At 42.2% G+C, this 14,116-nt stretch overlaps 1 protein-coding gene across 4 annotated transcripts in view; it reads right to left on the bottom strand.

The window, feature by feature from the left end:
- ARFGEF2 (ARF guanine nucleotide exchange factor 2) overlaps nt 1-14,116 on the bottom strand; it is a 105,997-nt gene that overhangs the window by 45,952 nt on the left and 45,929 nt on the right. For all 4 annotated transcript variants that reach the window (XM_074406638.1, XM_074406637.1, XM_003932550.4 and 1 more), the window contains exons 12-21: nt 13,720-13,859; nt 11,841-11,949; nt 10,825-11,008; nt 8,356-8,467; nt 7,612-7,817; nt 4,523-4,607; nt 4,248-4,419; nt 3,480-3,631; nt 3,267-3,395; nt 1,760-1,918 (exon numbers count right to left, since the gene is read on the bottom strand). In XM_074406638.1, coding sequence (XP_074262739.1) covers nt 1,760-1,918; nt 3,267-3,395; nt 3,480-3,631; nt 4,248-4,419; nt 4,523-4,607; nt 7,612-7,817; nt 8,356-8,467; nt 10,825-11,008; nt 11,841-11,949; nt 13,720-13,859 — 1,448 coding nt within the window. The remainder of the gene's footprint in view (nt 1-1,759; nt 1,919-3,266; nt 3,396-3,479; nt 3,632-4,247; nt 4,420-4,522; nt 4,608-7,611; nt 7,818-8,355; nt 8,468-10,824; nt 11,009-11,840; nt 11,950-13,719; nt 13,860-14,116) is intronic.

Below are 14,116 nucleotides of genomic sequence, written 5' to 3'. Positions count from 1 at the left end.
TCCCGGGCTCAACAATTCTGCTGCCTCAGGCTCCCAAGCAGCTGGGACTACAGGCATGCACCACCCACGTCTAGCTATTTAAAAAACAATTTTTTTTTTAAAGATACGGGGTCTTGCTATGTTGCCCAGGCTGGTCTAGAACTCTTGGTCTCAAGCAATCCTTCTGCTTCAACCCCTAAAAGTGTGATTACAGGTGTGAGCCACTTTGCCCAGCTGTAACTCACTTATTTCTAACGTGGGCTACTCAGAGTTGTGACAGAGAGAGGAAAGGCTGGTGATGAGGGGCAAAGCCAGGTGCCACGAAGAAGACAGTTGGTAACACTACTGAGTTCTTACTACTTGTCAAATACAGTCCCAAGCCCTTTTCATTCTGATAACCACCCTAAGAAGGCTGCAGAAATAAAGAAGGTGGGACTTGGTGACAAAGTAACCTGCCTGTGCCATCCAGGCAGGAAGAGGTGGAGCCCCAAATTGGGCCCCAGTTGCCAGGCTCTAGAGCCTTTACTCTGAGCCACTTGGTCCACACGGGGAAGAAGGATGACAGCAATTTTCTTTCTATGTCAAACCGTCCTTTACATTCTCTACAGCCTCATTTCTATTCTTTCAGTTTTTTCTCTAAACAAAACAGTAATACATGCAGATGGTAGAAAAAAACTAGAAATGAAGAAAAACACGAACAAAACAGTTTCCATTAATTCCATCACTCAGACAAGAATGTTAATGCTTTGGTCTATCCTTTCAAACTCCATTCTCTGTGTATTTTCCCACAAGAGACAATGCCTTACAACGTCTTACAACAACTTGTAATTTTACTGTGACTGTTTTCCCACAATAGTCTTTAATACCATCTTTATCTTTTCTTCTGAAATCTCTTTTAATCCATAGGTACCCTCCTCCCTTCCACTTATTTTTCTGGCAATTTATTTGCTGAAAAACCTGATCATCTGCTCTGCAGGTCTGTTACAAGCTGTACCCTCGTATCTAACAGGCTTCTCTGTCCATTGTTTCTCCTGTAAACTGGCAATATAGGCTTGAATTGATTCAGATCTGAGTTGGGGCTAGCACATTTCTTAGGCAGTATTGTGTACTTCCATCAGAATGCACATACTATCTGCCTATCTTTTCTTTTCCACAATATTATTTTAAATGGCCACATAACCTAAGAAACGCTGTACCATACTTAAAAAAAAATAGCAATCTCTTATATTGTTGGGACATCTAGTTCTTTTTAACCCAACCTTTTCCCTAGAACAACTAAAACTGTAACAAATATCCTTTTGAATACACTGTTGTATACGTAAGTAATGGTATCCTTGGGTGAGAATCTTAGAATACTGTTTTAAAAAAATGTAAACTCACTAGCACTCTCCTGGAACAGTTCATTGAGACTGCCGACCATTTCTAATCAGGCTCCTGGCTTTGTCTTAAATTTATACATTGATCATAGGAGCTCCCAACCTCCCAAGAGGTACATAATGACTTTTAAAAAGTGGTATTAATGTGGAAAGAAAGCTGCAACAACAGAAGTACACTTCACTGGGGACACTGGCTACTGTGTGCAAGGGTGCTCACTGTGAGCTGGTGCACCTGAACTCGCCCCCACCTTTCACAGCCCCAGAGAGGGTGATTTTCAGATACATGGGGTACAGTGAGGCTTGACTTCCAAGAAAAATTGAATTGACCAAAAGAGATCAACAATGAATAAAAGGAAACCAGGAGTCATCGTAACTGAGAAAAGGCAATTCAAAGAGACACATACCTCATGCCAAGAATTCCCAAGGTAGTTGCCATCGGTATGAGCCACTGTGATAAGTGTCTTAATGGTGTCGATGTTTTTCTGCTTCATTTCTGTGATGCTGGAGCTGGCTGTGAGCAGGGAGAAGCGAGCAAGAGCCTGAACATACGCATCTCGTTCCAGCTGTAACAGAAGCCCAAGAGAAAACACTGTGACTCCAACCCTAGTGTGGCCATTCTCACATGTGCGGGGCTGGCACACTGGGCTTCTCTGATACCTTTTGTATGCATGCTGACTGGCTTTCTGCACACTAACACAACAGTTAGTCCATGCTAATGCCCTCTCGCTTTTGAAACATCTTCCAGACGCTCTCTATGCACTGCCACATGTTTGAGAAGCAGCTCTCTCCTTTCTAATTGACTTCAGTCAAATTTAACTGTCCCATGTTCCATTATGTCTGCTGAATGCTAAGATTGTCACATGAATTCTTACATCTCCAACAATTCTGCCAGGCAGGTCTGTTTTCTCAAGTTTACAAATGAGGACATGAATTGGTATCTTGGAGAGACATTAGCTGGGCCCATGTTACATGGCTGGAGAAGGGGCAGAGCTGGGTTTTGAAGCCCAGGTGGTCTAACTTCAAAGCTTGTGGTCTTGGTATAAAAAAAAAAAGTCTAACTGTAAAATGAATGGGAACAGAAGATTGAGTTTTTAAATATAAATGGGGTGCAACTTCTTACTGACTTACAAAGTAATGCATGGGATTTTGCCAACCTCCTAATTTCATAACAGTTTCAGAATTATAATTCATTTATTTGCTTAAAGTTTTCAAGTTTCAGACGGTTTACAGACATATTCATATTGCACTGAACTACTCGTTTCTCCAGGGACATGGGAAATTATAATAAAAACTGATCTTAGAAAATAATATTTTTATACACCAAAGTAGGCAAGTTAGGCAGATGAACAGGAAGTCTGTTTTGTCAAATCCAGTCAAGTAGCTTGGACCCTACCTTTTTTTTTTTTTTTTTTTTTTTTTAATTTTGAGATCGCTTGTCGCCCAGGCTGAAGTGCAATGGTGCGATCTTGGCTCACCATTACTTCTGCCTCCCGGGTTTAAGCGAGTCTCCTGCCTCAGCCTCCCAAGTAGCTTGGATTGCAAGCATGCACCATCACGCCTGGCTAATTTTGCATTTTTAGTAGGGATGGGGTTTCTCCATGTTGGTCAGGCTGGTCTTGAACTCCTGACCTCAGGTGATCTGCCTGCCTCAGCCTCCCAAAGTGCTGGGATTACAGGCGTGAGCCACTGTGCTTGGCCTGCCTATTCTTCAAGACAGTTTTAATCCATGTCTCCATTTTTGCCCCTGATGAGCTGTCATCATAAAGCTATGGATTTCTTGTCAGTAGCCATGAGTAAGTAGTTTGCTAAGACTCTTGATTAACTGACAATTTCTGATCATTTCTAAGTTTTGCCAAATCTAAAAGAATACAACCCACCGGTATCTCTGCAGCATTGCTGACTTATGCCTACCTGCATTCCAAAGATGCAGGCAATTCGGATCGCACATCGGATGCCTTCCAAACACAAGGAGGCCACTTCAGTGTCGTCACAGTTCTGAAGTCCAATGCTATAGGCTGCCAGCAGTGGCGTCCACACCAGCTATCAAGGAAGGAAGGTTTCGGTAACGTCCAGAGTTTTAGCATGGAAAGGGCAGAATCAGGCTTGGTCACACTGGATACTCACTTTGAACATTGGCCGGACATGGTCCAGGTGAGTGGCACTTGTAAACGGGGCTTTAGCATGGCTCACAGCCTCCATCAGAGCTTTGGCTGTTTTAGCCATTTGCTCCATCTCCAAATTGTACAGGAGCCGCCGCTGCTTTTCACTAGCCACATCTATAAAGTAAGAGCATGACAGGTGTGGCTAAGTCACTGAGGGCTGGCTACATGCCATACACTGTTTCAAAAGATGCACAGTGTTTAACTCCTAAATCCTCCCAACCATTTCATGAGTCTGTTACAAATATTATTACCATTTACAGATGGGAAACATGAGGCAGAGGGGTAAGTCACTTGCCCGGGGTCATACAATTACTAAGTAGAGGAGCTGGGACTTGATCTACGGCAGTGTGGCTCTAGAGCCTGCATGCTACACCACAACCCTTTGCTGCTTCTCAAAGAAACTGACAGCTCCCCAGGCACCATAACTAAGAGAATTCTAATCAAGGTGGGCACAATCACCACTGAATTAAAGCAAAGTTTAAGGAATACTTTCTGGGAGTAATTTAGTTATCAGATTACTACTTGTAAATTCCTTCTTGCTTCTCATCAGAAATCTAGCAAGACAGTGACATTACAAAAGACCCAACATAATCACAATAATTAATTCAATCACATTTCCTATTCAGATATCTAGATATGCACATTAAATTTATCACCACGGTATCTAATCATGCATTCTGATACACTCTAAAATTAGAATTAAAAGAAATAATTTGCGATTAGACCTTACTCTGCTTTGTAGATTTGGTTGCAATGGTGTGCTCTTTTGTTTCTTTCATTGCAATTTTCTTGCCTTCTATCTCTTCATAGATGCTTGAGAGATACTCTTCTGGCAGATCTTTACTATCATTGATACCCCGATTCATTTTAATATACTGCTCTTTTGTCATTTTATTTTTTACCTGAAATTAAAAAAAAAAATTACAAACCATTTTAAAAACATCCAACTGCCTAAGTAAAACCACTTTTAGCTACTACAACACGTAAATCATTAAAGTATTTTACCTGAGGACTGTGCAAGTCTGTAGTTAGCATAATAATTGAATATGCTAGGACATAAGCAGTGTCGGCACTAGCAAACAGAGTTTGTCTGGAGGAAAAAAATTCAAGATATCAACATTCATGGGAATGAGGTTTGGAAGGTACAATACTAAGAGACACACTTCACAAAAAAAGCAGCTGACTACTCCCCCGATTCCAAATGAGGCAGTTTTCATGCTTTCATTATCACTGAACAAGACATAGCAACCCAAACCGTAGAAAAAGCTCATTAAGAATCCGTCTAGGCTGGGTGCGGTGGCTCACGCCTGTAATCCCAGCACTTTGGGAGGCAGAGGCAGGCGGATCATGAGGTCAAGAGATCGAGACCACCCTGGCCATGGTGAAACCCCGTCTCTACTAAAAATACAAAAAAAATAGCCGGGCGTGGTGGCACACGCCTGTGGTCCCAGCTACTCGGGAGGTTGAGGTGGAAGAATCGCTTGAACCCAGGGGAGGGGATGGCAGTGAGCAGAGATTGTGCCACTGCACTCCAGCCTGGTGACAGAGCAAGACTCCATCTCCAAAAAAAAAAAAAAAAAGAATCCGTATAAGATTTTAGCCTTCTTTGGCCAGGTGTGGTAGCTCACACCTGTAATCTCAACACTTTGTGAGGTGGGTGGATCTTTGAGGTCAGGGGTTTGACACCAGCCTGGCCAATATGGTGAAACTCCGTCTCTACGAAAAATACAAAAATTGGCTGGGCATGGTGGCAGGCGCCTGTAATCTCAGCTACTCAGGAGGCTGAGGCAGGAGAATCACCTGAACCCAGAAGGTGGAGGTTGCAGTGAGCTGAGACTGCCAACTGCACTTCAGCCTGGGTGACAGAACAAGATTCTATCTCAAAAATAAATAAATAAATAAATAAAAATGTAGGATTCTTTGAATAAAGAAATTTCACATAAATTTTTTTAAAAGACCCCAAGGAGCATCTGGGGCCAAGACCAGGGCAAGGCAAGCGGGCACATCAGGAGACCTTACATTCAGTGCCGACCCTCAGAGAGGGCATCTCACTACATTTCGCACACTAACTGCCTTGAGTGCCTCCCCCAACCCTGTCCGGTTCTAAAGAACATCTATTTTGTGCCATGCACTGTGCTAGATATGACATAAAGATGATTAAAACTGCTGTTTAGCTGTTATTTATAGTCTATATTATCCATTAAAACATTTAACAGTAAAAATACAAAGGAAAATATTTATGTTGTTCTAAACAATACGCTGGTGAAGTCTGACTTTTTTGCCTATGCCAGAAGAGAAAGACAACATGTGGATGCACAGACTTATAAGATATGAGGCTTAAGCTAGAAACTGTCCTGTCCAAACTGTCCATAATAGGAAAAGTAGAAATTTTGAAGAACACAACAAAAGGTCTTTTAATATGAGATGTAATTCGGTCACATATTAACTGACTGAGCAAAACAGACCAAGGTTTCCAGGTCCGCATAGGAGGTACGTTTAAAGTAAATAGCATCTAATTATGCCTTCAGAGAGAGATCTAATGTCTATTTGGTTAAAATGATCATATGGTGCCTTTGCCAATCCTGCCATCTCCTGGGGACAGCATGCTATATGCTTGGAGGACTGGGACCAATTAATATGAAAACAAAGTTGACTTTAGAGGCAAACTGTTATTAAAATGTTTCAAGCAGGTGTGGTAGGTCACATCTGTAAATCCCCCACTTTGGGAGGCCGAGGCTAGGGGATCCCTTGAGGCTAGGAGTTCAAGACCAGACTGGGCAACATGGTGAAACTCCATCTCTGAAGAAATATTATACAAATGATTAGCCAGGCACAGTGACATACACCTGTAGTCCCAGCACTTCAAGAGGCTGAGGTGAGAGGAGTGACTGAGCCCAGAAGATCCAGGTTGCAGTGATCCTTGATCATGCCACTGTATTCCAACCTGGGCAAGAGAGCAAGACCCTGTCTCAAAAAAAAAAAAAAAAAAAGTTTCTGCTGAGCAATTTCTACATTATGGTCACAGTATATTCAGACATATTTCTAACTTAATGTTCAGTGGAGAACATGAACTTTTTTTTTTTTGAGATAGAGTCTGCCTTTATCGTCCAGGCTAGAGTACAGTGGCGTCATCTTGGCTCATTGTAGCCTCCGACTCCCAGGTTCAAGCGATTCTCCTGCCTCAGCCTCGTAGTAGCCAGGATTACCTGGCTAATTTTTTTTGTATTTTTGGTAGAGATAGGCTTTCACCACATTGGCCAGGCTGGTCTCAAACTCCCGACCTCAAGTGATCTGCCTGCCTTGGCCTCCCAAAGTGCTGGGATTACAGGTGAGAGCCACTGTGCCTGGCCCAGACATGATGAGCTTTTGAGTTAGATAAATCCATATTCAACCCTGGCTCTGCTCCTTCCTAGCTGATTAATTTTGGACAGGTGGCTCAATCTCTCAGATTCTCAATTTCCTCATCTGTAAAACAGGGATACTATTCCAGGCTTGCCATTTATTAAATGAAATGCATGTAAAACCCATGGCATGGCCCATACACAAGAGGTATTTAATAATGGTTTGTTCTCCTTCCTATTTTCCCTGCTTACAAAATCACAAACTGCCAATCAAAAAAGGTCCCCAAATAAAATTGCATACTTTGGTGGTTTTTATTAGCTATGTAGCCAATTCTGTAACCTGCTCATCAGTATGTAATCAAAGAAAAACCCAAATCCTTGAGACCTACTCCATATATTAAATCAGGGAAACTGTTTTTGATTAGGGAAGAGGTACCAAATTGTCTCCTCTCAACTATGAAACTACTTTTTTATAGAAGCTAATAGCACAGAGCTAACAGCAAAGGCTTTAGCTGTGTGATGGGGCAAGTTAACCTCTCTGGTCTTCAACCTCTTTGTCTTTAGGATAGGGACATAAACAGATTATGTGAGGTCTTATGTGAAATAATCCCTTAGCACAGTGCCTGGCATACAGTAAATAAAACTTTAGTTGCTTGGCACAGATATACAAAGATTAAACCCCAACCAAATTAAAATTAGTGTTCTGAGGCAGGCAAACAGTTGATCTGGAAGGGACTCAAAATCGGTGCTCACCCTTGGTTGCATTCTATGTATCTTGCGGCAAACTTCTCCATTAATCGGTCAATCTTTTGGGCTTCCCCAGGTAGGCGGAAACCTTCTAGGAATGTCCGCAGAGCTGAGACAAATTCTTTTTCACAGAAGTCAAGCTGGTCCACGTAAGCATACATCACCTCCTTGTTGAACTTTGCACTATCACCCAGAAAATCGCCTACTTGGGTCTGAAACATACACATTCACTTATATCTAGAAATTGTCAAATACAAACCCACAGCAAAAGCCAGCAGCCAAAGAGTGGAGTCAGAATAGCCTGGCCCTAACTGGCCAGAACAGGCTGAACTGCTTAAAAAGCTAGGGAATTTCCTGATCTGCCCACCTACCCACCCCTTCCAAAAGCAGCCTGTCCTGCATGGATGAAGGAAGAGGAGGGGAGGCACAAGAGACTTAAAATGGAGAGAATGAAGGGGCATGCTCAGGTTAGTTGCAGACAGGCAGCCAGAAGAACTGTTTCTAGCATTCAAGGAACATTTCTAGCTCTGACACTCATCCAGCAAATACACAGCCATCTGCTAGGAGGCTAGTTTATTCCCATCAAAGAGCTTTCTGCAACACTAGCCAAAGGGACATGCAGGACTGTGGTAACCGAGGGGTGGACAATAGACAGTGTACTCAGGGCCACCCAATCTCAAGGTGAAAACTGGTAAGGGATCACAATCGCCTGACAGAACTCACATGCAAGTGCTACAACCCCAGCCTTACAGAATCCAGGCGCTCCTCCTGGTGCAGGAATTGGGCTATGTCTTCAACTGATGTTCCTAGCATGCCCTGCTCCTGGAGAAACTGGATCCCCCTCTTGGGTTTCTTGTTGAACCTGTTTCAAGCAGAGATGGGACACAAGCTGCTTATTTCAAAATCTGGAGGATAGCAAAAGCTGGTATTTGAGGTAAATCATAATAGGATACTAGGAACAAGCGATCACACGTAAGCTAGTAAGGTCACATCTGTCCTGGCAGCTTTTCCAAATTCCACCTTTAATTTCTGACCCAGCTATGTCTGGTCAGAGTCTGCTGGTTGTCACTTCCTATTCACGCTGCCCTTCTCCAATACCAATAGAACCCTAGGTGTTTAGTTGGGAACACAGCCATGTGGAATAAAAACATTTCCCTGTCTCACTTAAATAAAGGATGGCCATGTGATAAACTTCTAGCCAGTGAGGTATGACCAGAAGCAGTGTGGGTACTTCTAGGAAGGATTCTTAAACAAAGCTGACTCAGGAGGGAAGTCTGCTCTTTTCTCTTTCTGTTCTTTCCCTCTTCTCCAGAATGTTTGTGGAATGACTGGTACTCTAGCGGTCATCTTATACCATGAAGCCACCCTCTCTGGCTAAATATGGTGAAGCAGACAGATAAAAGGAGCCTGGATCTCTGAGGTTCTTAAGAGCAACCATGAGAGCCTTAGATCTATCCACTTTTGGATTTCCTTGAGCGAGAAATACATAGTTAAGCATGTTATTTTGTATTTATTTATTTTTTTCCCTTTCTCTCCTTTCTTTTCTTTTCTTTTCTTTTTTTTTTTTTTTAAAAGAGACAGGGTCTCACTGTGTTGCCCAGGCTTCTCTGGAACTCCAAGTGATCTTCCCACCTTTGCCTACCTAAGTGCTGGGAGAACAGCCGTGAGCCACCATGCCCAGCCCATTTTGTATTTCTTGTTAAAGGAAGGCAAAGCTAATCAATGTGTATAGACACAACTTACTATTTACCAGGCCTGAAGCTGGAGGGTGATATTCATGTGTAAGTACAAACTGGCAAGTGTCATGAAAGACACAAATGGGCTAAGGACAGAAATTAACTTGGGACTTGTTCAGATAATGCAGTTGCCAAAGGCCTCTTTGAGGAAAAGATGTTTTACCAAGTCTGTGGAATGAAAAAGAGCCAAGAGAATTTCAAGCAGAAGATACCATGATGAAAAGAGCTGGCGGTGTTCAAGGGACTGAAAATACATCATGTGACTCGGGGGAATTGGCAGGAGAAGAGATCAGCAAGTGAGGCCAGAGGCTGGGTCAGGCCATGGTGCAGAACAGAAACCTGGAATGATTTAGGCAGGAGAGTGATAAGACTTGATTTATGTTTTTGAAAGATTACTTTAGCTGCTGTGGGCAGAATACACTGGAGGGAGATGGACGGCGTGGTGAGGGTAGAAATGAGAAGATCAGGCCGGGCGCGGTGGCTCAAGCCTGTAATCCCAGCACTTTGGGAGGCCGAGGCGGGTGGATCACGAGGTCAAGAGATCGAGACCATTCTGGTCAACATAGTGAAACCCCGTCTCTACTAAAAATACAAAAATTAGCTGGGCGTGGTGGTGCGTGCCTGTAATCCCAGCTGCTCAGGAGGCTGAGGCAGGAGAATTGCCTGAACCCAGGAGGCGGAGGTTGCGGTGAGCTGAGATCGCGCCATTGCACTCCAGCCTGGGTAACAAGAGCGAAACTCCGTCTCAAAAAAAAAAAAAAAAAAAAAAGAAATGAGAAGATCAAATTAATCAATTAATAACTGAGTACTGTAACTTCAACTTTTAGAATAAGTTGAATTTACTAAGTTATCCAGTCATTCACAAGTTGGAATATGATATATGACTTTGTATATGTTAATATGTGTAAAAGATTGGAAAGAAACACATAAAGATTTACCAATGAGTGTGATGATGATGCTGTGGTTATATGGGAGAATGTCCTTTATTTTTCAAAGAAATTCTGCTGAGGTCTCATGTTGGCTACCAATTACTTTCAAATGGTTCAGAAAAATATACACATAAATAAAACAAACAAGGCAAACAGTAATTTTTTGGCATATTGAAAATTTTCATAATATATAGTTGGAAAAATATGCTACCAATGGTGAGTTCCTCAGGCAGTAATTTTATGAGTGATTTTTACATTCTTACTTTATACTTTTCCGTATTTTCTAAATTGGTCTTATTATTTTCATTAGAAAAGGAAAAATAAATGCTGTATCAACCACACAAAGGTATTAAAAGTTTTCTCTCTTTGTGCATAGACATACACACATACTCATTCACTCATTGCCTGGCTCAATCAGGCTTGGCTACAAGTGCCAGCACCAGCCTTTTGTAAACAGGCATTTCCTTTTTAGAAATCAGTTCCAGGTTCCCAGAGAAAACATGGCTTTGCCAGAATCCCTGAGAGTGGAAGGCTAGAATGGCAGGCACACTCACAGCTCGATGCCGTGTTCGATGATTTCCTTTTGTTGCTTGATGACTTCAAACTGCTCAGGGTCATCCTGAATGGCTGTCTGGGTCCCTGAGGACACTGTGGACTCCATGGATGTCACACTACACCGTCTTGCCATGTCAAGGCTTTTCCCATCCCCCATTTCCTGATCCGAGAGCCTCTCCTGACCTGCAGGGACACAAAAGCAAAGCAAATTAAATAAGCGGTTGGGACACAGACACGGCCAAGCAAGGTCTGGCAGCACGGCCACCTTTCCCAGATCTGTAATAGCAACAAGTCTATACTATAAGGAACATAAGCATGAAACCTTAGTATTACTCAGATACCTTACTTAAAAACTTATTTCTTCATAGAACTTGATGAGCTAATTCTAAAATTCACATGAAAGAGTAAAAAAGGCAAAAAGCAGTTAAGACAACTTGAGAACACTGAATAGGAGGACTTGCCCTATAAGGTACCAAAAACAAGTGTGGTATTGGTATCAAAACAGATAAATAGAAAAGAACCGAAAATCCAGAAAGAAGGACAGGCACAGTGGCTCACATCTGAAATCCCAGTGCTTTGGGAGGCTGACGCGGGAGGATCACTTGGGTGGGAGGATCGCTTGAGCCAGGATTTTAAGGCTGCAGTGAACTACAATCACATCACTATACTCTGGTAATGGAAAGAGACCCTGTCTCTTAAAAAAAACTGAAATTGCACAAACAGACTTACATACATAGGAAAATATGGTATATCATAAGGGTGAGGCTTTGAATCACTGAGGGAATGAGCAACTACTAAAAAGGCACTGGAACAACTGGCTATCTGAAACAATGAAGTTCCAGCACAACTTCATACAACTCCAGATGCAATAAAAGCAGGACTTTCAAAATAATACAGGTATTTAGCAAACTGAAAAGTCTTTCAATTCTAAGACAACTATACCAAGACAACTGTTCCCAGAAGTCCTAGGAGCCTACTATGCATAGAGGTGGGTGTGGCAGCAATGCTCTCTTACCGAGACTGGTCTGGTGGTTGGGATTCACATACAGGTCTTTGCTCCACTCCACCATGCACTTGAGAATGGACACGAGGCACTCCAGGCCTTTCTTCCTCAGGCTGAGCTCCTAAGGGACAAAGTGACACAGGGTAGAGGCTTAGCAGAAAAATGAAGAGACATCTATGAGGCTCTTTGGGACCCCTGTGAGGCTATGGGATAAGACAGTCAGTGCTATTAAGGATGAAACAAATCCAAGGCTAAGAAATGACAAGTATTAATGATACATTGCAAAAACCCTGGACATCTCTAAAGGTGTGCATTATAAACATCCCAGCAGCAAAAATATGGGATATGTGGTTTCCTAAAGTGAACAATGTTATTTGAATTTTTGAAGTTTTCATTCACTGCTTGTGTGATTTAAAGAAAAAAAAAACCTAAATTTTTTAATTAAAAAAAAAAATAACAAAGTCTTGACGGGCACGGTGGCTCACCCCTGTAATCCCAGCACTTTGGGAAGCCAGTGCAGGTGGATGACCTGAGGTCAGGAGTTCGAGACTGGCCTGGACAACATGGTGAAACTCCATCTCTACACAAAAATCAGCCGGGTGTGGTGGCAAGCACCTGTAATGCCTGCCACTCGGGAGGCAGGAGAATCACTTGAACCCAGGTAGTGGAGGTTGCAGTGAGCTGAGATCACGTCACTGCACTCTAGCCTGGGTGACAGATGGGAGATTCCGTCTCAAAAAAAACCAAAAAGAAACAAAACAAAACAAAATAAGGTCTTAACTAGTGACTCTGAAAAAAGGAGAAAAGAATCTTGAATTATGTAGCAAGTAAGTAACTCTGAATACAATATATCCCCTAAATATCACAAATACATTCCATTTTAAGGCTCACCCTTTAAGTAAATAAAAATGATTTTCAAAAATAAATAGCATTCTTAAATAACCAGTTGAATATGAATATATCTAACAAAAATGCAGCTGGACACAGTGGCTCACACCTGTAATTCTAGCACTTTCCAAGGCCGAGAAGGGTAGATCACGAGGTAAGGAGTTCAAGACCAGCCTGGCCAACATAGTGAAACCCCATCTCCACTAAACATACAAAAAAGTTAGCTGTGTGTGGTGGTGCGTGCCTGTAATCCCAGCTACTTGAGAGGCTGGGGCAGCAGAACTGCTTGAACCCAGGAGGTGGAAGCTGCAGTGAGCCAAGATCATGCCATTGTACTCCAGCTCTGGGAGACAGAGCAAGACTCTGTCTTGGACAAAAAAAAAAAAAGAAAAAAGAAAAAAATGCAAATATATTAGATTCAAAACAGCATCTCAAGCAGCAAAGATCTCTGTGATTCTAATGAAAATTATGACCATCTTTTAGGAAAAATGCCCATACACCAAAATTCTACACATAATTCCAGAGAGCTTGTAGACCCTCTGACCAGTTCATTCAGAAGCCTAGAGTTAAGCATCCTATTTTCTTTGTAGGTACTCTAAATAATAAGGCATTCTGCTACCAGGCAATCTTCTTTGACTGTGCAGACTGGGATCCTGTTTTCCACACTATCTTGCGAAGGGGTAACTGAGAATGAATTTGCTTCCAATGTATCTCAGCTCAAAGGTCACCTTCTAAGGTACTACCCTAAGGATCCCATTAAGAATTACAGCACCTCACCTCCAGCACCTCCTCTGCCGTCCCTGTTTTTAGTATTCCCTGAAGCCCTTATCATCATCTGAACTGACTTCTTTAATGTCGTTTCATGATGGCAGGAATTTTGTGCATACATATGCATGTTTTGTTTACTATATCAAGGACAGTGCCTGTCATGTGGTGGCACTCAATAAATGTTAACTGGAATGAATGAACTTTAATATAATTGAGTGTCTACAGTGTTTTTTACCTGTAGAGGTGTCATTCCGAGCTCATGTCCACTTCTTCCCTGAGCAATTTTGGATAAATCATTTACAAGGCGCTCGAAAATGTTAGCAGCATTTAAATCACAGTCGTAGTTGACATAAATATCCACAACACACTGGGCATCTTGGAAAATAACACACAAGTATCAGAAATTCTGATCAAATAGCAGTTATATTTTCTTACCAAACAAGATCTGTTTGCCAACAAATTTCCCCAGTGAACTACCAACCTGGTGGCCACATCTCACTCAGGAAACATATGTTGGACGTACTAGGAGGCTGGCAGAGAGAAGGTTGTTTTCAGGCCTGCTTCTGAGCAAAATGAAATCTCAGGCAGTTCATTCCACCCATCCAAGGCTCACTTTTCACATCAAGGAAGGG

This window comes from Saimiri boliviensis, chromosome 9 (assembly GCF_048565385.1).
Source record: "Saimiri boliviensis isolate mSaiBol1 chromosome 9, mSaiBol1.pri, whole genome shotgun sequence".
NCBI classification, from domain to species: Eukaryota; Metazoa; Chordata; class Mammalia; order Primates; family Cebidae; genus Saimiri; species Saimiri boliviensis.
The sequence above is the reverse complement of the archived record's forward strand: the minus strand, read 5'-3'. Positions and strand labels throughout refer to the sequence as shown.